This window comes from Choloepus didactylus, chromosome 15 (genome assembly GCF_015220235.1).
Source record: "Choloepus didactylus isolate mChoDid1 chromosome 15, mChoDid1.pri, whole genome shotgun sequence".
Lineage (NCBI taxonomy): Eukaryota > Metazoa > Chordata > Mammalia > Pilosa > Megalonychidae > Choloepus > Choloepus didactylus.
Window position 1 is genome coordinate 68359499 of NC_051321.1, and position 24384 is coordinate 68383882.

A 24384-nucleotide genomic window follows, 5' to 3' on the forward strand; every position below is an offset into this window, starting at 1 on the left:
AGGAGGCATTGCCCAATGTGCCGGCATGATCCAGAAAGCTCAAGCACTGCTTCCTCAATGCCAGGGCAGGCAGGAAGGGCTCAGCTGAGAGGGCCTTTGGGGGGCACTGTCATCCTCCTTACTCTAGAGGCCAGAGTTGCTCAGACCCACCTTGGGCTGGTCTCAGAGCAGGAGTGGCCCCACGGGACGACTCTGTTAGACCCCCCAGCCCCGCAGACTTCACAACTGTGAGACCCACTCCCAGGGAATCTGGGACATGAGTCTGAAAAGTGTATCCTTGAGCATGTCAGGACCCCTGTCCCCCACTGTGAGGCTGCAACCAGGCCCCTTCCTGCAAGGCCCTGGCTCCTGCAGGCAGAGAAGTGGGCTCAGCAGGACTCGAGGTGGGCTCTGCTTCAGGGGGGAGGACTCACAGCTGCATCCAGGATGGGGCAGACCCACAGCTGAGCAGGGGACCTTCCTTAACAGTAATCGCTCCTCCAATATTTGGGGCCCCTACTGCTATTTAAAATGAAAACTATCACGAATACATTACGGAGAAGGTTGTAACATCCGCATAAACCGTCAAAGACAACATGAGAGATTTCAAAGACATTGCATTCCTGAGACAAATCCTCCAGGCTGCTCTCCCATACTTTCCGCAAGTTCCTGCTCCACTCTTTGGTGGAAAAATTTGAGAAATGTTAAAATAATGCATTTTCCCTCTCTGGATGTTTGTACTTTAATAAAGAATTCATTGAGATAGCTAGAAGAAGATACCTGACACTGTTGAACTGCAACCCAGTAGCCTTGATTCTTGAAGACGATTGTATAACTATGTAGCTTACATGGTATGACTGTGTGATTGTGAAAACCTTGTGGCTCACACTCCCTTATCCAGTGTATGGACAGATGAACAGAAAAATGGGAACAAAAACTAAATGAATAATTGAGGGGATGGAGAATGGGATGTTTTGGGTGTTCTTACTTTACTTGTATTTTATTTTTATTTTTATTTTATTTTATTTTGGAGTAATGAAAGTATTCAAAAATTGTGCATTACTGTTTGATGGTACTGTGAACAATTTATTGTACACTGTGGATGATTGCAGGGTGTGTGAATATATCTCAATAAAACTGAATTGAAAAGAAGAAAGAATTCTTTAAGACTCTCAGACCCAAAAGAATGTCTCCTGAATGGTGGGGTTTTAGTCCACATGGCTGACAACAGAAGGCCAGATCCCCAAAGTGTCTGAGCTGGAAGGGTCTTTTGACATCAAGTCAGGTCCTTTAATTTCTGGACAGAAAATGTCCAGAGAGGGCATGTGAGCTGCCCAAGGACACCCAGCTCCATTTCAAGGCTGCCAGCCCCACCGGCTTTGGAAACAGTTTTCACTGACCACTCCCTAAGATGCAGGGTTATAGCTCAGAGGAATCATTGCCTCCTTGGAGACAGTGCCAGTCCTTCTGGGTCCACGTCTGCCCATCCGTCCATCCCTCCACAGGAAGCAAAAGAACTAGCCAGGCCTAAGGAAAAAGTCATACTCAAGTTGTCTACATCCAGCTTTTTGTATCACTTTTTCTGTTCTGTGGCCTTGACAGTGGCTTAGTCATGTTCTCTCTACCCAGATGTCTTTGCAGTTGTCGTAACCTAGTTATTTTATTGTTAGCCACTAATCATGGTCTGTATCAGTCAAGATCCTGGCAGGAAACAGATGGCACACTCAGGAAGGCCTCAACCGAAGAGAGTTTAACGGAGGGACTATTTACACGAGGGATGATGCCAAAACTTCTCTTTTCCTCCTTCTGTCTTCCCGTTAGCTAAGCCCATCAGGAAGCCAGCTGGCAAGGGAGCCAGGTATGGTGGTCTGTGGGGGACAGCCTCTCAGGTGCAGAAAGGCAGAGAGTGAAGGGGACAGGGCGAGGGATGGAGAACACCACACCTGGCTGATTTCCCCGTTCCATTTCTCTACCCTGCTTGGGAAGTGCCACATGAGCCATCACTAATGGCTCCGGGTTCTGATTCACTGAATATTATTGTGGTCCGAGAGATGGCCAGTCCCAGGAGTACAGGCTGCAGAAACCATTCTTGCAATGAAGTCATGTTTTGTGAGTTTTTTTTAATTTCACAATTCAACAAATTCTAACTATGAAAGTACCCCAAATCCAATGCCCTTCCCCTTAAAAATGCTGTAAATATGTATTTCTTCTATGTGCATGAACAGTGGATGAGGCTTAAATACTTTAAGTATTCCCACTTTCTCACCTTTTGTGGTCTGGCAGGAGGCCTAAGGTTAGTAAGACCCTGGCCCAGGTAAAACTGTGAGGTGGGGGTGACCACTGGAATTCAGCTCCTTTGCCAGTTTTATTCACTAGTTCACTGTGCTGAGAAGTACCCTGAGATTGCCCTAGCCTCAGCAGTGCTGTGATTGATTAGTGATGTCTGCTCTGGGCACAGGACAGAGGAGTAGTGGTGCAAGCGCCATCTTGGACCTAAGCCATTCCCTAGCCTGGATTTTAGTGGTGCCTCAGGCTCTCCTCCTCCACTGGCCTGTGACTTCCCTCCCTCCCATCCTTTTTCTCCCATTTCCTCACTGTGTTGGATCACACTGAGTGAGTCGAGCCTAGGAGCACCTCCAGCCGTCTCCATCTCACTCTCTAGCCACCTGACCAAGGAACCGTGCCTCTCTCGGCAGGCCACCACCCATGTGTACGTGACCATCATGGATGAGAACGATAACGTGCCCATGTTCCAGCAGCCCCACTACGAGGTGTTGCTGGATGAGGGTCCAGACACGGTCAATGCCAGCCTCGTCACCATCCAGGCACTAGACCCAGATGAGGGGCCCAATGGCACAGTTGCCTACGCCATCATCGCAGGCAACATCCTCAACACCTTCCGAATCCACAGACACACGGTCAGCAGCCAGTGATGGGGTCCAGGGGTTGGTGGGTCTCAGTGACATGCTGGGTGAGAGGTGTCAATGGAGTACAGGAGGAAGTGCTGGGGTTGGTCAGTGCTGGGAGAATGAAAAGTCCTGGTGGGGTGGGGTCTGGTCTCGAGGGCAGCAGGGGTCCCTATCATGGCCAAGGAAGTCAGGGCTTAATTCCTGGGGTGGCCTAGAAGGTGCCCTGTGAGGGACCAGGTTCCCAGGGTGCCGAAGACCCACCACCCACTGGCCCACCCTTGTCCCCTCTCTGCCCCCTCAGGGTGTCATCACTGCCGCCAAGGAGCTGGACTACGAGATCAGCCATGGCCGCTACATGCTGGTTGTCACCGCCACGGACCAGTGCCCCACCCTGTCCCACCGCCTCACCTCTACCACCACGGTGGGTGGGTGGAGCACAGCCCCACCTTGGGGATGGGGGGAGGACTGGCCCAGAAAGCTCTGGGGGGAAGGGGGAGCAAAAGATTGTGCGTCCAGGGGAAATGCCTGAATCTGAGAGCTGGTCCCAGTCTCTATGACTCACACAAGCTTGCTGTGCAACTTTGAGGGAGTCACTGAACTTCTCTGGGTGGTTGACATATCAGACAGGCTATGACACCTGCCTTCCTCCCCTCAAACCAGCAGGGGTTCGAATCCCTGCTTCTCTACTTCCTAGCTGTGAGACCCTGGGTGAGTCGCTTATCGCCCCTGGGCTTCGATTTCTCCCTGTAAAGGGGGAATAGTAAAAACTGCATCTCAGGGTGTGGGAGGAGCAGGGGAGACCATGTGAAATGAGCAGGCACAGCAGTAAATAAAAGTGTGTGGCTTTATTGTTAGTGTGATTAGAATGCCCAGCAGAAGGCTTTGACAATAAGTGCTCATCCATGTGCATGGCCCAGAAGACCCTCCCAAATCCGCATCAGCCCCAGAGGTGGGATTATCAGGTCCAGTTTACAGATGAGGGCACTGAGGCCAGGCAGGGGCTGCGCCCGGCACCAGGGCTGCCAGGGGCAGGGGGCAGCTAAGCTTGTCCACCACCCCAGGTGCTTGTGAACGTGAACGACATCAACGACAACGTGCCCACCTTCCCCCGGGACTACGAGGGGCCCTTCGACGTCACCGAGGGCCAGCCGGGGCCCAGAGTGTGGACCTTCCTGGCCCACGACCGGGACTCAGGCCCCAACGGGCAGGTGGAGTACAGCATCGTGGACGGAGACCCTCTGGGTGAGTGGGCCTGAGCCAGGGGAGGGGGCGGGCACGACCCAGAGGGCCTCTCCCCCACCCCACTCAGGAGCAGGGTGAGAAGGGAGGTCTCAAGGCAGGCGGCCAGGGATGGGGAGTGCCGGCGAGAGGGCTGAAATTTTGGGGTGCTCAGGGAAGGCCTATGCAAAGAGGTGATACTTTAGCAAAGACCTAAAGGAAGTGAGGAGAAGGTCACGTGGCCCTCTGGCAGTGACAACAGCAAGTGCAAAGGCCCAGAGGTGGGAGCACACCTGGCACGCCCGTGGAGGAGCAGGAAGGCCCTTGTGGGTGGAGTAAAAGGGAGCGAGGGGAAGAGGAGGAAGGGAGGAGGTGAGACAGGTAGGGGGGCCAGATGCTGTCAGGCCTTGAGGACATTTATGAGGACTTGGGCTTTTGCTCCATGTGCCATGGGAGCCATAGAAGGGCTTCGAGCAGGGGAGGGGCATGCTGTGACTTAGGTTTTAACAGGACCACTCAGATCCTGTGCTGAGAACAGACTGTTGGGTGACAAAGTGGAAGCAGGGAGACGGGGGGAGGCTGTTGCAATCACCCAGGCCACAGACACTGCAGCTGGGAACAGAGTGGTGGCACTGGAGGTGATGGGAGGTGGTTGGTGCTGGTAGATTTCAAACGTGGAGCCAATAGGATTTGCAGGATTTGTGATTGATAGGATATGGGATATTAGGGAAAGTCAAGGATGACCCCATGGTGATGGCGTTTGCCACCAACAGATGGAAGCTTGTGGCAGGAGCAGGCTTGGAGGGAAAAGTGAGGGGCTCCGTTTGGGGCAGGTTAAGATTGAGATGTGCTGGAGGGGTTGGACGTACATGTTGGGAGTTCAGGAGAGAGGTCTGGGCTGGACATAGGTGTTTGGGAGTTGTCTGCATAGAGATCATATTTAAAGCCACGAGACTGGAGGACAGCACCAAGGAATTAGATGGAGGAGAGGCCCAAGGATGGAACCTGGGCTACTCCACAATCAAGAGGCAAAAAAAAAAACAAACAACCCACTTCTATAGGTCCAGTCTTGGAGCTTCCACTGCTCTGACCTGCCACCGTTTCATGTCTCAAAAGTGTCCTCTCTGGCCAAGCCCTGTGCCTTCCTCTTCTGAAACCACAGAGCAAGGAGCTTTCTCTGCCATTTTCCCAAGCACAGAGGTTCTGTGGCTTCATGAGCGTCCCTGCTCCTGTACAGGGGGATGCCAAGGCCTGGCTGGTTGGTGGCTGCTGGGTGGGCAGCTGAGCCCCACCCCCCCCATTAAGAAACTCACTCTGCACCCCAGTTTCCCGGTACAGGGCTCACAATTATGCCCCAGTGAAGTGAATACTGCTCTGTGCCAAGGGCCTTTGGAGTCATGAACAAAACCTCTGGGCTAAATCCCCACATGCCCAGGGGTCAGCTGTAGGCACTTGAGCTCCAAAGTTGGGGAGACCCAGGAGACTGAGAGGCAGACTCCCCGAAGGAGTGAGAGAGGCCAGGGAGCGTCCCCCTGACCCTGGACTGGGGCTCCCTCCCCCCAGGAAGGAAAAGTTGATGCTTTCAGCCCAAAGATAATTCAGGAGTCACCGAGCACTGCCCACATTTCAAAATTGAGAAACAAAGGCCCAGACAGTTGAAGTCACCCAGTGGTACACGAGTTGGCTTGTACAGGCCACGAGATCCATTCCGCACATCTCTTCCCTGTGTCAGATGGGCTTCAAGCTACTTTGTTATAACCTCGAAAAACATCAATAGATGCTACACATCGGGCCTCTTTTCCTAGAGAGCCAGTTTAGCAGCATACCACTGGGTGAAGCGACATACCCAAGGGCACTCAGCTTCAAGGTCACCTTCCCACACCTGCAGCCTGACCCTGGAGGGACTCTATCAGGCCCCAAGTCCACACTGTCCTCCCTCCCCAGCTTGCCCGGGGGCCTGAACAGCCAGCCCTTCCAGAGGCAGGACGTTAAAAGTACAGTGGTAGGATCTGGGGGTGGGGAGAAGAGGCAGACAGAGAAAAAGGGTGGAGGGGAGCTTGGGCCTCTGGCCTTGCCTTGCCCTGTGTGCTTACATCCTTGGGCAAGTCAGTGCCCCACTCCAGGCATTTTCCCCAAGTGTCAAAAGGGAAAGTGAAGGAAGTAACTTCTTCCCTGTTCCCTAGGGAAGTACAGAGAGGGTTCTCCCGGGCCCCATAGGCAGCCCCTTCTTCCTCAGGCTTCCCACACATCCTTTCCTCTCTTCCCCTCACTTTTCTTCTTGCCAGAGCCTCACCCCCTGACCTTTCCATTCCCACTGGGCTCCCACTTGCTCCCCTGGTTTCCTTCCCCTCACTTCTCCCTCATTCTCACCCCTGCCTCCTGTACCTGCTGCCCTTGTCAACCCTGAGTAATGTTCTCTGGAAAGACCACAAGTGCCGTGAAATGAAGTGGGCCGAGACCCAGAGCCCCAGGTTCAAATCCTGCCTCTGTCACTAACTTGCTGTGGGAGCTTTCTCTGGACCCGTTTCATTTTTCATTTTCATTTGGACTGGATGGTCTCTGAGGTCCCTACCGGCTCAGTCTGAGAATCCAGGGGTCTTGTTCTCAGACATTTCCAGAGAGCCAGCCCCTTCGCCAGGTCAGGACAAGCACTGCAGCCAAGGCATTCCTTCACATTAGGCTTTGCCCTTCCCCAAAATCCTTTTAATAAGACCTGATATCCAAGAGGGACTGCACAATACAAGTGTTCAATACCTTCTTTAATCACTTTCTGTTCAGCAGTGGCTGGAAAGAGGATACTTGTTTAGAAAGGGAGCCCCAGTTTTTCAACATAACCATCTCAGCCAGGGTCAGCCGCTGGCCTGCCTGTTCCACAGATGGGCACCCAGGCAGAGGACAGAGACTGAGGGTTGGGCCTCGCAGCTTCGTCAGAGCAGGAGTGGGCACACGCCCCTGCACCCCTAGCCGTTACCTGCTCCTCTTGCTGCTGCACTTCCTGGCCTTTGGCAGGACCCATGAGGATGGGCCCCTCCCCTGGGGAGCAAGTCTTGCCAGAGGAGCAGGGGGAGGCCTGGGCTCTCAGCAGCTCTTGGCCATTCCCAGCTAACTCGAGTGTCTCCCGGACCCCACCCAGGGGAATTTTTGATCTCTCCCGTGGAGGGTGTGCTGCGGGTCCGGAAGGATGTGGAGCTGGACCGGGAGACCATTGCCTTCTACAACCTGACCATCTGTGCTCGCGATCGGGGGGTGCCCCCACTCAGCTCCACGGTGAGTTTGGGGGTCCCCACTCTGCTGGCTTCACCTCACTGCACCCTGTACTCTCCATAGAGTCTCCTCTACTGGCCAAGAAACATCTCCTGTATACACGGCCACCCTCATGCCGGGAGAGGACACAGAATGCTCTGGAGCCAGTCCAGGCCCTTGGAGTCCCTAGCAGACCTCTGGGGGCCTCTGGGTCTCACTTCGTGGAGGCTGGCCCTGGGCCTGGCAGCTGTAGCTCCTCAGAGCCCCCTCCTCTCCAGCACATCGCTGGAGAGGTGTCCTTTTCAGCCAGGCCTCTGCACCCAGTCCCTGCCTGGTTACTTTCCCTTCTCTGCCCCTCCTCTGCCTCTTGACCTCTGCCTCCCTCTTCATTCTCATTTCATCCTCTTTTGCCTTTCCTACTGCCATTCCCTCCTCTTCCTCTTTCTCTTTCTTCTCCACACCTAAGTCTGTCTCTTCTCCCTCAACCACCACCCCTTTGCCATCCTGCTCCATCTCGTCCATCACCTCCTCTTCCAACTCTGCCACCGCGTCCACCGTCACTTCCTCATCCTCCGGCCTGCTTCTCCTCCTCCCCTGCAACCCCCCACTTCCCCCGTGCCCCTCACCACTCCCTCCTCCTGCTCCGACTGGCCCCCAGATGCTGGTGGGGATCCGGGTGCTGGACATCAACGACAATGACCCCATGCTGCTCAACCTGCCCATGAACATCACCATCAGCGAGAATAGCCCCGTCTCCAGCTTCGTCGCCCGGGTCCTGGCCAGTGACGCCGACAGCGGCTGCAACGCTCTCCTCACCTTTAACATCACTGCGGGCAACCGCGACCGCGCCTTCTTCATCAATGCCACGGTAGGGCCACGACGGACCCCAGGGAGTCCCACTGGGGGGTTTCCTGAAAGAGAGGACCCTGCCCTGGAAGCTTTCTTCTGCCACTCTCTGGGCTCCTTCTGGTTCCATTTTCTCATCAGGCACAACCCCCCTCCCACCCCCAGGGAGACGAGGGAGCCTCTGGGGGAAGCACAGAGCCTCAGATTCCCCAGCTGAGCCATCTCTGGGGTCCGCCCAGAGCCACCCCTGCCTCCCCATCACTCCTGAGGCTTTTCATGGGCAGAGGTGGTGCCACTTGGTTGGTTTGTACCAAGGAGACCTGGCAGGTCGTCACTTGGCCTCTCGGAGTGTTACCAGGCTGCCGACCCCCTGGGTCATCAGAGGGCACATCCCCGGGACAACGAGACCTGGGCATTGGTGGGTCCTTCCCACTCTGGCAAGACCCAGCTTGTCCATTCTTAGTCTTCTAGACCTTATCTTTGGCAATTAGGGAAGGAATTTATAGCCACCCCTGGAGCTGTGGGCCAAGCAGTTGGGCATCTGTAGGTCAGAGCCCGAAGTGGGCAGCAGTCACCACCTGACTCACCAGCCTCCATATCCCAGACAGGGATTGTCACCGTGAACCGGCCTTTGGACCGCGAGCGGATCCCAGAGTACAAGCTGACCATTTCCGTGAAGGACAACCCAGAGAACCCACGCATAGCCAGGAGGGTGAGGCTGGAGGGCCCGGGTGGGAGCAAACAAACATCACCCCTCCAGGGACTCAGTGTGGCCCAGGGGTTAAATGCACAGGCTTTGGAGTCAGCACATGCTGGGTTCACATCTCAATTCTACCTGTCACTAGGTGTGTTGCTCTGGCAACTTAATTTTTCCCAGCTTCCATTTTTGCTTCTGCAAAACAAAGCTAACCCCTACTCCAAAGATGTGGAGGAGATTGAAGGAGCCAATTTATATAGTTCTCTGCACAGTGCCTGGCACATGGCAAACACTCCATAAATGCCAGCTATCAATATCCTTCCCAAACCCCCATACCTGGGCACGTGCCTGTTATGTTGCATATGAGCATGCACTCACAACGCATACACTGAGGTCCCCAAAGACTGTGCGTTCCCAAGTGGCCTTCCCCTCAAACGCCAAAGACTCTGACTCCCTCTATGAGGAGGAGGTGGGTGTTGCAGACAGGCCCTTTGTGGGAGTGGAGGGTCACCTCTCTCTCTGGAGCCCATGAGGTCTGGGGCTGGCAGTCCTTGGACCTGGCTCTTCCCAGCTCTGCTCCTGTGTGGCGCAGCCAAGACAGTGCTCTCTCTGGGCCTCAGTTTCCCCATCTCTGTAGCCAGATGAGAATTCAGGCTGCAGGTACCCATAAGCCACTAGCTTCTCTCATTCTGGGTGCCTCTCCCTTCCTTCCTGCTCTTGCTTCCGGCCCCCTTTATTTCCCCCCTCTGCTTTTTTCTCTGGATTGCTCTCATTTCCCCTTTCTTTGCCTGTGCTTTAGGAGGGGCCAGAGTCATCCTGGGAGGTGGCAGCATTGAGTGGTGGGCGTCGGGAGATGGGTTCCAGCCACCACTCTGCCGTGTGACTTCAAATAGTTGCCCCACCCCCAACCCCAAGCCTTGGTTTCTTCATCCTTAAAATGGAGACAGTAACCAGGGGTACCGGAAGGTTCCCCGACATGAGGAATGTGGGTGTGATTGCAGAGGCATGAGGTGCAGCACTGGGGGTCAGAGCTTGGCACCAGGTGGGCCTTGAAAGTCTGTAAAGCAAGACTCATCTTCCTGCCTGAGGTCCTCCTCACCTGAGACGGGGCGTGATTAAATACCTGTTGCACCCGCTGCCTCCTGGGAACCTCACAACACCGTGAAGGCGGCAAAGGGAGTCCCAGCAGGAGAGACGACTTGCAGAGGCCGCCCAGCGAGCAGAGCAGGGCCCGGCTTTCCGGAGCTCTGGCTCGGGCTTTGGGATGATCCACTCTGAGCCCTGCCCACCCCCCAGCCACCCTCCCACAGGGGCGCATGGCCTGAGCAGGGCCCACACTTGCCTCCCCTCCTGGCCCCCACAGGACTTTGACTTGCTGCTGGTCTTTCTTGCGGATGAGAATGACAACCACCCCCTCTTTACCGAGAGCACCTACCAGGCGGAGGTGATGGAGAACTCCCCTGCTGGTAGGTGCTGCCCCCCCCCCACTGGGAACCCTGTCGCTGCCCGGTGCCACTGGGCCTCACTCAGGTGCTTGAGGACCCCCCTTGTGCCCAATGGGGGCCCAGCCTGTGGGTAGAAGGAGGGGGCATAGTTCTGAAGGACTGGGGGGCTGGGGCTGCCAGGCCTCTGGGGAGCCACCAGAGAGGCCATGGATCTGGCTGGAAGAGACAGTTGTGGTCATTGGTCCCCAAGGAGGGTGGGACTCCCTGCTCCCTACCCCCCAGGAGTGCAGATTATCCTGGAGGCTTCTGGAGGCACCTCTGGGGAGCATCCAGCTGTCATCGGAGATGGGGGGGTGGGGATCAGCAGCCTCTGAGTAGACCAGTGTAGCTCTTTCCTTGCACACATGCACTGACCAGCCTCACCTCCTTTCAAAGGGACAGTCTTCTCTTTAATATCCCCCTGACAGTGCTCCCACTCCTCCACACCCCACCCTGGAGCTTAGATTCCGGGTCAGAGATGAGCTGCGACACTCCCGGTCTGCGTGAATTCGATTCCTAAACCTTGCCCGGTACATGCTCACACATGTGCCATTGTGTGCCCATATCACGGCACATGCACATGCTCACACATGCACACACACGTAGGCCCCTGGGTACCCACACGGTGCACGTGTGTGCAAATGTGCCCACCTGCAGAGGTGCCAAGTGCCCAACCGGGGTGAACCACACACCCATGAGTGTGCCCCCGTGTGTGCTTGTGCCACGTGAACACAGAGTCCTGCACACGTGTGTGTTCCTAGCCATGAATAGGCAGACACCTGTAGATAGAACATGGTATCCACACGTGTGTGGACGGACTGAGCTGGGTGTGCACAGCGAGACAGGACCCATACACGGGAAGGGGACGTCAGGGAGCCCCCAGCCCCTCCCGCGGAGTGGCCCGCCTCAAAGGCTGCTGGGAAGGCAGGTGTGGCTCCGGGCGGGCCAGAGGGGCTTGCTCACCACTCTTGTGTTTTCTCCCCAGCAGGGCTTTGAGGCCGCTCCCCAGGCATCTGCGTTCAGTCTGCCAAGGCTGCCGCAGCCCGACCCTGGGGCCTCCCCACCCCGCCCTTCACCTCCCTCCCCTCTCATCCATCGTCAGCCATGGCTCACCGGGCTGGGGGCGGGCAGAGGGCGGGGGGCTGGGTCGGCCCTGCAGTGACCCCTCTCCCCCTGGCCAGGGACCCCGCTCCTGGTGCTCAACGGGCCAATCCTGGCCCTGGACGTGGACCTCGACATCTATGCTGTGGTCACCTACCACCTGCTGGGCACCCAGAGCGGCCTCTTCAACATCGACAACAGCACTGGTGAGTCTGCTGCACCACCCGGACCCCCAGCATGGCTCTGAGTCTTCCCCTGGGCCCCCTGCCAGATGGGCTGAGTCCAGGCTCTCCATGGAGAATGTGGCCTGGAGACCCCATTTCTCACTGCCCAGAGCCCCCATCTGGCAGCTGGATTAGGCCACCCAGGGCAGGAAACCCCGGCGGGAGGCTTGGAGAGGCCTGATCTGCACAAACCTCAGCCTAGGCAGACAGCCCCCCACCCCGATCCCTCATCTCCCCAGACCCAGGCCAGAGGCTCGGGCCTCTAGTCAGCCAGAAGCAGCCCGAGCAACTTTCCTGTCCTCAAACCAAACCCAAAGCTCCCCAGGGACCACTTCACATCAGCCTTGTCCCAGGCAGGCGTCTGGTTTGGCAGCAGGCATCCTGAGGGAGGGCTGCACTGGCACATCTCTTAGTGGAGCACGTGAACCCTCTGCCCTGGGTCACATCCCAGAAAGGACACTCAAGGACTGCAGAGGGTACCTGGGGACGGGAGGCCCCGGGAGATGTAGTGGCTGCAGCATGCCTGGCACACAGGAGGCCCTTGCTAAATACTGGCTGTCCAACCTCTGGGAAAGAAAGTCCTTGTGTTGCTTCCTCTGCTCCTCTTTCTTCTCTTTCCCAGCCATGTCCCCATCTTTCTCCATCCCCTCTCTGTTGGCTCTCACCCTGTGTCTCCACTGCACACTCTTCCTTTTTATCTCCCCGGCTGGTGGCACTGGGTGCCAGGCGTGGTGACGGTGAGGTCAGGTGTTGTCATTGACCGGGAGGCCTTCTCGCCCCCCGTCCTGGAGCTGCTGCTGCTGGCTGAGGACATCGGGCTGCTGAACGGCACAGCCGACCTGCTCGTCACCATCCTGGACGACAATGACAACTGGCCCATGTTTAGCCCTGCTACCCTCACCGTACACCTGCTGGAGAACTGCCCACTGGGTGAGCAGGGGTCACGCCCCAGTCCTGGCCCCCAGGCAGGAGCTGGTAGGGGTGGGTGGGGACTGGAGCAGAATTCACTCTCTGGTGGGGCCAAAGACAGGCAGCAGGGCAAGAGGAAAGAGCACTGCACTGGGAATCAGGGGGCCCGGGTCGTCCCCTCACTCCCCTTCTCTGATCCTCAGCGTCTTGCCTTTAAAAGATCAAGAAATATTCCATCCATGTCCCTGGATGGAAAGTCCATCAATGTGATTCCCATCAAAGTCAAAGTATGACTTCATGGGTAAATTTGATTGATTATAAAGATCATTTTCTGGAAGCCTAAGAAAATTTGGAAAATAAGTATAATAAAGACAGGTTTACCTTACCAGGTATTTAAGCATATTGCAAAGCTACGATATTTAAAACCAGGTGATAAGCGTACAAGACTCTGTGGTGAAGGAGCCCAGTAACAGATGCTGGTAAACTAGAGAATGTAATGTTACGTCATACAAGAAACAGTGAAACCATGAGGGAAACTAGCCATTCAGTGTGCAAAAAACCTATTGATATTTCATACAGATTCTCATCCCCTATCAGATGCCAAAATAAAACCCAGATGCATTATAAAGAAAATGTAAGCATACAAAACATTAAAAATTTGAAAAGAAAATTTATGTGAATATCAGATTTTCTGGACAAGATATTTCTAAGCATAAAAGAAATAGAAGAAATCGTGAAAGGAAAAATATTAAATTTTGATGTATACAAAGTTAAATTTTTTTACATCAAACAATTATAATCAATATTAAAAGGCAAACAAAAACTGAAAAGAAAATGTTTGTCACCAGTTATCATAATTATATAATTTGTATGAATTGACAGAAAAATTGGCAAAGGACAAGAGCAGATGATTTGCAGAAGAGAAGAAACCATTAACCATTAAACATACTTAAAATGTTTAGTCTCACTAACAATCAAACAATGTAAAATAAAATAAGATACCTTTTCCTATAAAAGCGGAAACATGAAAAATGTATAAGAGATAAATGCTGGCAAGGCTGGTGAGAAAGGGCATCATCAATGTATCTTGGTAAGATCTTTTGGGAAGACATGCTGGAATTAAGCATTACAAGCTTTTACTTAGCAATTCCACTCTAGAGATTTGTGCTAAGGTAATACTCAAAGATGCTATTAAATTTATGTACACATGTTAATTACAGAGATATTTATAAGAGTGAAAAATAGGATAGAAATTATATCCAATAGCAAGACATGGTTAAATATAGTCCATCCTTATAATGGAATGGTATTTAGCCATTAAAATTATTTCAAAGATGGTTTAAATTGATAATATAATTCAGAAAAATGGGTTACAAAGCTGTACAACCATGTATGATCCAAATTTTTTAGGAAAATATATGTACAGAAGAAAGAGCAGAAGTAATTATAGTGATGGTTCTTGCTAGTATATGGAATTACACACGGCTTTTGTTTTCATGCTTTCCTTTGGCTATAAATCCAGGTTTTCTCTAGGAAACATATACTACTTTTATTATAAGGGAAAATGTGTTGGTTGGTTGGTTTCTTGTTGAAGGGTTAGACTAGATGGTCTTTGAGGTCTTTTCCACACTGACATTGTAATGGTTCTAGAAGATAGGTTCAGACAAGAAAATTACAGGCTGGATAACTAATTGCTTCTCTGGCAATTAGGGGTGAAGTCACCCCTTCAGCAGGCTGAGAATTTTCTTAGGGCATCAGCAAAATCACTGAAAATAACATTCGAAAGGTGTTGATATTGGACATTTCAATACATACCGAAGCAGTCAGTCATCATGGGAAAATTCAGAATTTGTTGAACTTGCACACTTATTTTGTGGTTTATCCTTGTTTTATGTTGAACTATCTATCTTTTTAGGGCTTATGGTTTTTAATGTCTTTTTTAGATCCTGGATGCTCTAGGAATTAGTTGCTAGGACCATTCTCAAGGAATTTTTAAACCTCATGTTTTAAGTGACCTTGAGGAGAATCCAGTTGGTGAAGAACGCCCAGCCTTAAAATGCCGAGACTCGGGCAACTCTGGGAAGTGGCCACTGTGGGGTGCTCAGCCACTGCCCATTCCCACCCCACAGGATTCTCAGTGCTACAAGTCACAGCCACGGACGAGGACAGTGGCCTCAATGGGGAGCTGGTCTACCGAATAGAAGCCGGGGCTCAGGACCGCTTCCTCATCCACCCACTCACTGGCGTCATCTGTGTCGGCAATGCCACCATCGACAGGGAGGAGCAGGAGTCCTACAGGCTGATGGTGGTGGCCACAGACCGGGGCACCGTCCCCCTCTCAGGCACAGCCATCATCACCATCCTCATCGATGATGTCAACGACTCCCAACCCGAGTTCATCAACCCCATCCAGACAGTGAGCGTGCTGGAGTCCGCCGAGCCAGGCACTGTCATTGCCAACATCACCGCCATCGACCGCGACCTCAACCCCAGACTGGAGTACCACATCCTCAGCATCATGGCCAAGGATGACACTGACCTCCTGGTGCCTGACCAGGAGGATGCGTTTGCTGTGAACATCAACACAGGTACAAGGGCCTGCTCGCCCCCTGCCCCTCACACCTGGCTCCCTGTCCCAGGCTCCTTGCCGTCTGCTCTGTTTTGTACCCTCCCCTCTTCTTTCTTACTCTTTCTCTTTCTCTGCAACCCACTTTCCCTCGTCTGTTCCTCTTTCCACTCACTTCTCTCCCCTGTGGACACCATGTCCTTCCCTCTCCTTTCCATCCCCTTGCTCCTCTCCTCTGCTTTCTCCTCCTCCTTCTTGCTTGACCAGTTCCCTCTCTCCTTTCTGAGTCTCTCACTCTACCAGGATTGTATGAGAGTGTGCACTCCCTACAGTCTTGCCAACATTAAATATAAATTTTTCAAGTTTGCAATTTTATAGAAAAATGGTGCCTTGTTTTAATATGTATTTCTTTGATAACTAGGTGGTTGAACAATTTATTCATATGCACACTAGCTATTTAAAATCTCCTATAAATTATATTTGTCCTCTTAGTGATTTTTTTTTTCACTCTCACAAAACAAACAGAATCATGGCTTATCTTTCATAATTTATGCAGTGGATTTTGTGAAATTTTGACAGTTTTATTATTTTTCCAAAATTTCAGTGTTTTTGCTCCTCTCTGGGAAAGTAGGAAGGGGGTGACAGGAAAACTAGCATGGTTATGACAAAATGCTGAAAAACCATTGGTAGTCAGAGAAATTGATAGTAAAGCAGTAAAGAGGTGATCAGCAGACATTAGGATGCTGGCAGCATTGAGTATTGGTGACAATGTAGGGACATCAGAACCCTCATGCACTACTGTAGGAGTTTAGACCGACTCCACCATCTGGACAGATGTACACTCATACTCTATAGCCCAGCAATTCTGCCCCTGGGTGTACGTCCCCCCAGAATTCCCAGGTCAATAATGGAACATACAAGGATGTTCACTGCAGTGTTATTAGTGTTGGGGGCAAGCTGGAGACTCCCGGGTGTCCATCCTAGGATACTGGAGAGTAAAATGTGGTGGGTGCCCACCATGGGGCAGTTACTGAAAAGAGTAAGAAATAGCCTGAGCTATGTACCAAAAACTATTTGCATAAATGTAAAACACGTGCTAAACAATACACGATATGATATAAAGGAACACTTGCAAATGAAAAGTACACTTCACTGCATTACAATGGTTGCCAATAGGAGAAGGAAGGGGGAAAGGGATGTGAGAAAAAAAGGGAATAGATATGTACATAAAACAAGAGCGGTGCCAGCAATCATAGTGTGCAATGAACCAACAAATACAATTAACTCAATCTGCACCTGAGGCCCAAAGGGGAAAAGAAGGAAGAAAAACTATGAGCACCAGGAGAGGTTAGATAGAATCACCCATGCCCCAGGTTAGCAAATCCCCGGGCTGCATTGGTGGTTCAGGACCATGGAGAGCTGCTCCGAGCCCCTGCCCACTTTTATGCCCACTGATGCCTCTCCCATTTTTCTCTTTTCTGTTCTCTCTCTCACTGACCCTCTTCTGTCTATTTTTCTTTCCAGTGTCTTCTCTGCTCCCTCTTCCTTACACTCTCCCCACCTCCCTTGCTGTCACCTTCCCTCCCTTTTCTTCTTGCCAGAGCCTCAGCTCTCTGATCTCTTCACTCCAACTGGGCTCCCACCTGATCTCATACTTTCCCTCCCCCTGCCACCCCTCCTTGCTCTCACCTCTCCCCCACCCACCTCCTGCCATGAGCAGCTCTGAGCCCCACCTTCCCCCATGCCCTGCTCGGCTGCCTCCCCACTGCACCCTGAACTAACTGATGTTAACCCTCTTCTCTCTTCCTCACGGCTGGCAGGCCCGCAGGTTTGAGCTCTGTTTCTCTGTCACCTCCCACCTCATCTCTTCTCTGCTTCACCCCATTGCCTCCCTCCATGTCCACCGCACCCCCACCACCCTTCCCGCCCTGTGGGGCCGGGGCCCAGCCTTTGCAGACTGAACGCAGCCGCCCTCTCCCCATCCTCGCTCCCCAGCCTGGGGGGACGGGGAGCGAGAGTAGGAAGAGGAGGAGGAGGAGGCAACGGCCCAGGGTAAGTGACCACCCCATGGCCAGGGACGCGCGGAGGACAGAAGCCCAGCAAGGGGGTGGTCTGCTGAGGGTGAAGGGAATCCAGAGACCCCAGTGCCTGAGATGGAGCCGGAAAGGGAGGAGGAGGTTTCAGGCTAGGATGGGGCCAGTGCCCAGCAGAGCCAGCCCTGGGGTCTGTTCACTCCAAGCCCCAAGCCTCTGGAGGGCACCCCTCTGCTTTGGGGGACAGGCCGGGGCTCTGGGAGCAGCAGGTAGGAGAGAAGGAAGCAACCCCTTGCTGGTGCTAAAATAAAGCCTGACGCTCCTTTTCACGGTCAGTCCACACCACTCCCACTTAACCAGTATAAATTGGGGGGTCTGATGTACCTCACTTGTTCCACCACTGCCCCTCCAGGGACTTCCTCCCCTGTGCCCACCCAGCACTTTTCAGCTCCCCATGACCTTCCTTTATACTTGATTTCCCTGCAATTCAGCATTTTTAAAAACACATAGTTTCATAGCTCTTATTCTGTGCCAGGTGCTGTTCTAAGCACTTTACAAATGTTATCTCATTTTAAATTTCTAATCCTCAATGTAACCCCACGAGACAGGTACTGCAATCATGCCCATTTTAAAGGTGAGGAAAGGGAGGTGCCAAGAGGTTAAGTAACTTGCCCGAGGTTGCACAGCCAGTAAGCCTGGAGTGGGGCAAAGCTTGTGGGTGGCTGTGGGCCCATCCCAGCCAAAGATGAGACCAGCATTGCCCTCTGGGGGGTTGGGAGGGTTGGCCAGGAGCACCCCTGGGAGACCCAGCTTTTACGGGCTCCCCCTGGGGCTGAACCTGACCTGGTTTGGTCGACAGGGTCTGTCATGGTAAAGTCCCCCCTGAACCGGGAGCTGGTTGCCACCTACGAGGTCACTCTCTCGGTGACTGACAATGCCAGCGACCTGCCGGAGCACTCCGTCAGTGTGCCAAATGGTAAGTTTCCCCTGCAGGCAGCGCCCACTGGTCACTCAGGCCTGGCCCCCAGGGAGGAGCAGCAGCCGGTAGCCAGGCAACACCGGGGCCAGGGAGGGCTCGGGGTAGCTGTGGGTCCCAGTTGTCAGGCAGACCTGAGCAGTGGGGGGATCCAGACACCCAGAACCCCAAGGCTCAGAGGTGGGAAGGAGGCTTGGGAGAGCCTGGCAGGGGGCTGGGGAAAGAATGGGTTAACAGAGACTGGGCAGGAATCCAGTTACCACAACTGAAGAGGTGCGGCTGGGATGTGAGACAAAACCTCATGATCTGATGGGGGCCTGAGGGGCAGACACAGAGCAGGGAGATGGACTTGAGGCCACAGATATAACAGTGTAGGGTGGGGAGGGGTACAGGAACTGTGGCAGAGAAGAGGGGTGTGGGTGCTGCCTTCTGTGTGTCAGACACAGGCCACTCTGCCTGCAGCCTGGGCACAAGCTGGGAAAGGTTGCTGCTAGACTTCTGAGTTGGCAAAGGGCACATCAAATGGCCTCTGTGATGAGGCGAGGACAGCTGGCAGGGTGGAGAGCCTGACTGGCAGATCTTGGCTACTTATCTTCACAACCCAGAGGCCCGAGTTTTCAGGAAGGAAGGGCTGACTTGTTCATCCCCTTTGTGTCCCAACCTCAAAGAGCAAAGAGCCCTGGGCTGGTGACATAGAGGGGACAACCCTGATGGAAAGCAGAGGCTGAGTCATGGGAAGGATCTTAGAGATCATACTGTCCTACGTCATTGAACAGGTTGGGAAACCGAGGCCCACTGAAGGCCAGGGGCTCCACCAGGGTCACCCAGCCAGTTGGTGGAAGCCAGGTCCCTTCCCCTTTTGGAAGAGTGAGTGACAGCCCAGAGGGAAGGGTCTTTTGCCACCACCTGAAGGATTGGCTCAAGCTTCAGGGAGTTCCGGGAAGGCCGTGAGAAGCTGCCACCTTCCCCTGGCTTGGCTGAGGCTTAGGGAGGCTCACCCGCCCCACGGGTGCCCCTCACCTCGGCCCACCCTCTGCTTCCCCCAGCCAAGCTGACGGTCAACATTCTGGACGTCAACGACAACACGCCCCAATTCAAGCCCTTTGGGATCACCTACTACACAGAGCGGATCCTGGAGGGAGCCACCCCAGGCACCACACTCATTGCTGTGGCTGCCGTGGACCCTGACAAGGGCCTCAATGGGCTGGTCACCTACACCCTGCTGGACCTCAGGCCCCCAGGCTACGTCCAGCTTGAAGACCCCTCAGCCGGTAGGTCGGAAATCTGACAGAGGAGGGTTGGGGGAGATGTGTCCGAACCTGCTTAGCCTCCAAGAGGGACTGTGGCCCACTTGTCACCCTCCAGTTGGGCCCCCACCCTGTCCCTCCAAGGTGGCCAATATTCCATTCACTCTCGGATGCCCATGTCGGAGAAAAGGACATTGTGCCTAGTCCAGAAATAGTCCATCACCATCTCCACCACCTCAAGCTCCTATTAGTATCACTTAGGGAGCAGGAAGGTCAAGAGGGAAGTGTCTCATCATAGGTCCTAGCCCCTGTGGTTTCCAGGAAGCTTTTTCACCCCTCTGGTTAGGAGGACAACTGGACACTGGTCCCTCTCAGCCCTCTCGCCTGTCACTGGGCGAATTCTGACCACATCTGTCCCTCAGAGCTCCAGATCCTTCTCTTCATACTTTGGAGAGCTGCCATGAGGGAGGAGTGGCTGAAATGGCAGTGGGTGCCTTTGTGTCTCAGGAAAGGTCATTGCCAATCGGACAGTGGACTACGAGGAGGTGCACTGGCTCAACTTCACCGTGAGGGCCTCGGACAATGGGTCCCCGCCCCGGGCAGCTGAGATCCCCGTCTATCTGGAGATTGTGGACGTCAATGACAACAACCCCATCTTTGACCAGCCCTCCTACCAGGTGGGTGGCCAGTCCAACAGGTTGGGTCCAGGACCTGCACCCATTCCTTGGGGCCCATTGGGCAGCTTCTGCTCCCATCCTGCCAGCCTCTAAGCCCCCTGGGAATGACCGGCCCATGGGCAACTTGACCCCTGGGCTCCCTGCATCAGAGCTCTTGGGGAGGGGACAGGAGCTCAGGGACTGACCTTGACCTCCTCTCTCTCCCTGCCCACCGGGCTCCAGGAAGCTGTCTTTGAGGATGTGCCAGTGGGCACGGTCATCCTGACGGTCACTGCTACTGACGCTGACTCGGGCAACTTTGCCCTCATCGAGTACAGTCTTGGGGATGGAGAGGGCAACTTTGCCATCAACCCCACTACGGTAAAGGGGGACTGGGATGGGGGGACCTGGTATTGGGGGGTGGGAAGGGCCCAGGGTCAAAGATTGAGAAGCCGCCAAAAGTCATTGCAGCCATCCCCCTTTTTCTGGGCCCTGCCACCTGGAATGCTACAGACTCAGAGGTTCTTTAGCCAACTCAGTAAACCCTGTTCTTGGAGTTCCAGACAACCTGTAGATGGAGGCCTCTTTGTCCCAGCAGGCAGACATGGAGGGAAGTGGCCACAGTCTTTTGAAACTAGCCCTTTGTGGTCATAAGGCTTCTGAGAAGTGTCCCCATCCATCTAAAGAACTTGATTCAGGTGCAAGTGACTGCTTTTTGAGACTGTCAAAGGAGAGGCATGGAAGACTGTGAAGAAAGTGGACACTGAATATTTAAGCACCTCTACTGTATGCATGGCCCTATACTCAGTGCTGGGGAAGGAAAGAGGCCCTAAGGGCACACACCTCCCCCACCCCATGCCCCCACGAGCCCCAAGCTTGTGAAACAGCAGAAACTCAGGAGGAAACCTGAACAATGATTTCAGAGCTCTGCTCTTTCAGTACCGAGAGAGGGGCCCTGTGCTCTGGGGGTAGTTGCCCAGGCAAGTCCTCCCCAAGTTGCTAGGGCTGGAACCGATACCCCACCCCACCCCCACTGCCCCCCTCTGCCACATTCCCTTGCACTCTGCCCTTTCTGTTGCATTCACTCCTTCCTACTTGGTGTGAACAATCGGATGTGACTCCTGGCCTGGCACTAAGAACAATGAGTACTTATGGAGAACCTGCTGTATGCCAGGGCCTGGCCTGGCAGTGAGCTCCAGCCTGGGCTGTTCAACCCATTCCAGGAGGGCTGGGGTGGCGGGGGCACAAAGAGCCACTAGGCTGAGTGCCACTGGGGCAGGGGTGGCTGCTCCTTTGCTCACCGCCGTGTCTCCAGAGCCTGTAATAGTGCCCAGCACAGAGTAGATGCTCACTAAACAACTGATTGATGAATGACGAGCCTGAGGCCACCCTGTTCCTATTAGGGTGACATCTATGTGCTGTCCTCCCTGGACCGGGAGAAGAAGGACCACTATATCCTGACTGCCTTGGCCAAAGACAACCCTGGGGATGTGGCCAGTAACCGTCGGGAAAATTCTGTGCAGGTAAGGGGCTCTGGCCTGGGACAGGGACTCCAGGGGTTGCAGAGGCAGCCTTGGTTGCAAAGCCTTTAGAGAATGTCTGCTGTGGGGAGCAGGGCCACCACCCTCTCAGAGAAATGGCAGGAAGGAGCAGGCAAGAGGTTTGCTGGGTGGCTTTCAATGGCTGTGGCCTAGAAAGAGAGGGACTCTCTGGGAGAAAGCTCTATGTCAAACCCTTGCTAAGGCAGCGGAACATACCCAGGTGTAACCCAAAGAAAGCCCGGGGCTCCATGTGGCCTGCCACCTCTGTAGTGTCACATTGAAAGAAACAGTCCAGCAAGCAAATGATGACTATGAAGTCATCATGGCGTTTTATGTCTCTTAAAGAGGATCCGATTTACAAAGCCACTCTGCTTCCAGTTCTAGTGGCCACACAGCTGCTTGAGGCTGGTGTCACCCAAGTTCTCTCTCCCTGTTGCTAGCCAAAGACCCAAGCCCTGAGGCTTTGCTTTCTCTTAATTTCCTCCTCTTTTTTCCCTGCCTTCTCCATCCTATCTTCCTGAACTCATTCTCCCTAATCTCCCTCACAATAATCTGATGAGCCAGAGGGCAGAAAGGAAACTCTCCTGAAGGGAGGGGGAAAGAAAGAAGCGGAAAGGGCAAAGTACAGATTTCTCAAGCAGGTGGGCAGGTAGGGGAAAGCCTGGGGGGCTCATATATTGGAACCTTCTCCCTGCCACATATGCACGTGCTGTGTTGGGAAAAGCACAGCACAGTATCTGATGTCAGAAGACTAAGCTCCCAGTAGCTGAGCACACTGCACTAGTCTTTTTTTTTTTTTATCTTCATTTTATTGAGATATATTCACATACCACGCAGTCATACAAAACAAATCGTACTTTCGATTGTTTACAGTACCATTACATAGTTGTACATTCATCACCTAAATCAATCCCTGACACCTTCATTAGCACACACACAAAAATAACAAGAATAATAATTAGAGTGAAAAAGAGCAATTGAAGTAAAAAAGAACACGGTACCTTTGTCTGTTTGTTTCCTTCCCCTATTTTTCTACTCATCCATCCATAAACTGCACTAGTCTTTTAACCTCTCTGAGCCTCAGTTGTCAAATCTGTAAAGGGTGGGTGGGGGGCAGTAATGCTGCTGACCACCCCGGCTGGTGGTGAGGACTCGGAGTTGGAAAGTGTGTTGTGCACTGAAAGGGGTTCTAAGAAATGCTGCCGTGAAGGACTCTGATGAAGATGCCGTCTGGCCAGACCACAGCAACTGGGAGGAAAAGGGGTCTCAGGGCCTGGCGTACCCACAACACCTGCCATGGGCTACAGGGGCAGCAGAGGGAGCCAAGGCCCAGGCCAGACACAAATCCCAGTCAAGAGGAGCCTGTGGGAGTGGAGGAATCAAGCAGTCCAGCACTGAGGACCAGAGCTTAGAGACGGATTTATAGGGGCGCCGTGGGGAGTAGCCAGGGGTGCCCTGCTTCAGGACCCAGGCGCCCAACACCCATCAACCTCAGCACTAGTTTCTGAACCCTTACTCGGGTCAGGCACAGTGTGAAGGCTCCAGCCCACAGACGGATGTCTCGAAACCCTGAGAGATAAGATACTATTATCCCCAGTGCACAGCTAAGGAAACTGAGGCTCAGGGGTTAAATAAGTTGCTCAAGGTCAGACTCCAGCATATGGGGGGATGATGCTTTGGTTCGCGACCCCCAGGGCTACCTGTCCCTCTTCCACCCCAGCTGGTTCCTATGTGACCAGGTCCCTAGAAGCGGCCCCGTCAGGCTTCGCTTCCCTCCCCGACCAGGTGGTGATCCAGGTGCTGGACGTCAACGACTGCCGCCCACAGTTCTCCAAGCCCCAGTACAGCACGAGCGTGTACGAGAACGAGCCAGTGGGGACCTCGGTCATCACCATGCTGGCCACCGACCAGGACGAGGGTTCCAACGGCGAGCTGGCATACTCGCTCGAGGGCCCTGGCGTGGGTACGTGGCTTGCTCCAGACCCCCTGAGGCCTGCCGGGAGGAGGAGGGAGAGGGATGGGAAGGATGGCTCAGCCAGGGTCAAGCCCCCACTCTCCTGCCCCACCTGGCAGAGGCCTTCCGTGTGGACATGGACTCGGGACTGGTGACCACAAAGCGGCCACTGCATTCCTACGAGAGGTTCAACCTGACCGTGGTGGCCACAGATGGCGGACAGCCCCCGCTCTGGGGCACCACCATGCTCCTGGTGGAGGTCATCGACGTCAATGACAACCGCCCCGTCTTCGTGCGTCCACCCAATGGCACCATCCTCCACATCAGAGAGGTACTGCTGCCCCCCAGGGCCCAAGGTCTGGGCCTCCTGCCCACCAGCACCCCCCTTCCAATACCCAGCCCCCTTCTTCATCCTGCAGGTGTGGCCTGTGAGGGTGGAAGGCCCCCCATCATGAAGGTGGGGAAACTGAGGCTATACAAGAAATCTGACTTGCCCAGGGCTACGTAAGGCAGTATTGAACATGGTTAGCAGTATGGGCTGTGCTGGCAAAAAGATCTGGGTTCAGGTCTAACTCTGAAATTTACCAGCCAAGTGACCTTGAGCAAGTGACTTCTCTGAGTCTGTTTGTTCACCTCCAGAATGAGAATAATAATAGTAGATGTCCCATCTCTTGCCCCTAGATGTCTGCCAAGAAGGACAATCACAGTGACCCACTTCCCCCATACTTATCGCAAAATAAACACACATGCCCCTTCTCTCTGTCTATTGTTCTGGCTGAGGCCAATGTGGAGACAGACTGG

At 53.8% G+C, this 24384-nt stretch overlaps 1 protein-coding gene across 4 annotated transcripts in view; it reads left to right on the forward strand.

The window, feature by feature from the left end:
* CDH23 (cadherin related 23) overlaps positions 1 to 24384 on the forward strand; it is a 401997-nt gene that overhangs the window by 366748 nt on the left and 10865 nt on the right. Inside the window, exons 39-55 of one of the 4 annotated variants that reach the window (XM_037804411.1) lie at positions 2676 to 2897; positions 3190 to 3309; positions 3950 to 4130; positions 7240 to 7373; positions 8008 to 8217; positions 8800 to 8907; positions 10256 to 10358; positions 11558 to 11683; positions 12428 to 12631; positions 14740 to 15198; positions 18069 to 18185; positions 19232 to 19456; positions 19940 to 20109; positions 20332 to 20469; positions 21492 to 21611; positions 23415 to 23592; positions 23703 to 23914. In XM_037804411.1, coding sequence (XP_037660339.1) covers positions 2676 to 2897; positions 3190 to 3309; positions 3950 to 4130; positions 7240 to 7373; positions 8008 to 8217; positions 8800 to 8907; positions 10256 to 10358; positions 11558 to 11683; positions 12428 to 12631; positions 14740 to 15198; positions 18069 to 18185; positions 19232 to 19456; positions 19940 to 20109; positions 20332 to 20469; positions 21492 to 21611; positions 23415 to 23592; positions 23703 to 23914 — 3027 coding nt within the window. Of the gene's footprint in view, positions 1 to 2675; positions 2898 to 3189; positions 3310 to 3949; positions 4131 to 7239; positions 7374 to 8007; positions 8218 to 8799; positions 8908 to 10255; positions 10359 to 11361; positions 11395 to 11557; positions 11684 to 12427; positions 12632 to 14739; positions 15199 to 17005; positions 17229 to 18068; positions 18186 to 19231; positions 19457 to 19939; positions 20110 to 20331; positions 20470 to 21491; positions 21612 to 23414; positions 23593 to 23702; positions 23915 to 24384 lie in introns of those variants that run through there. The other 3 variants (XM_037804406.1, XM_037804407.1, XM_037804409.1) reach the window with 3 other exon arrangements.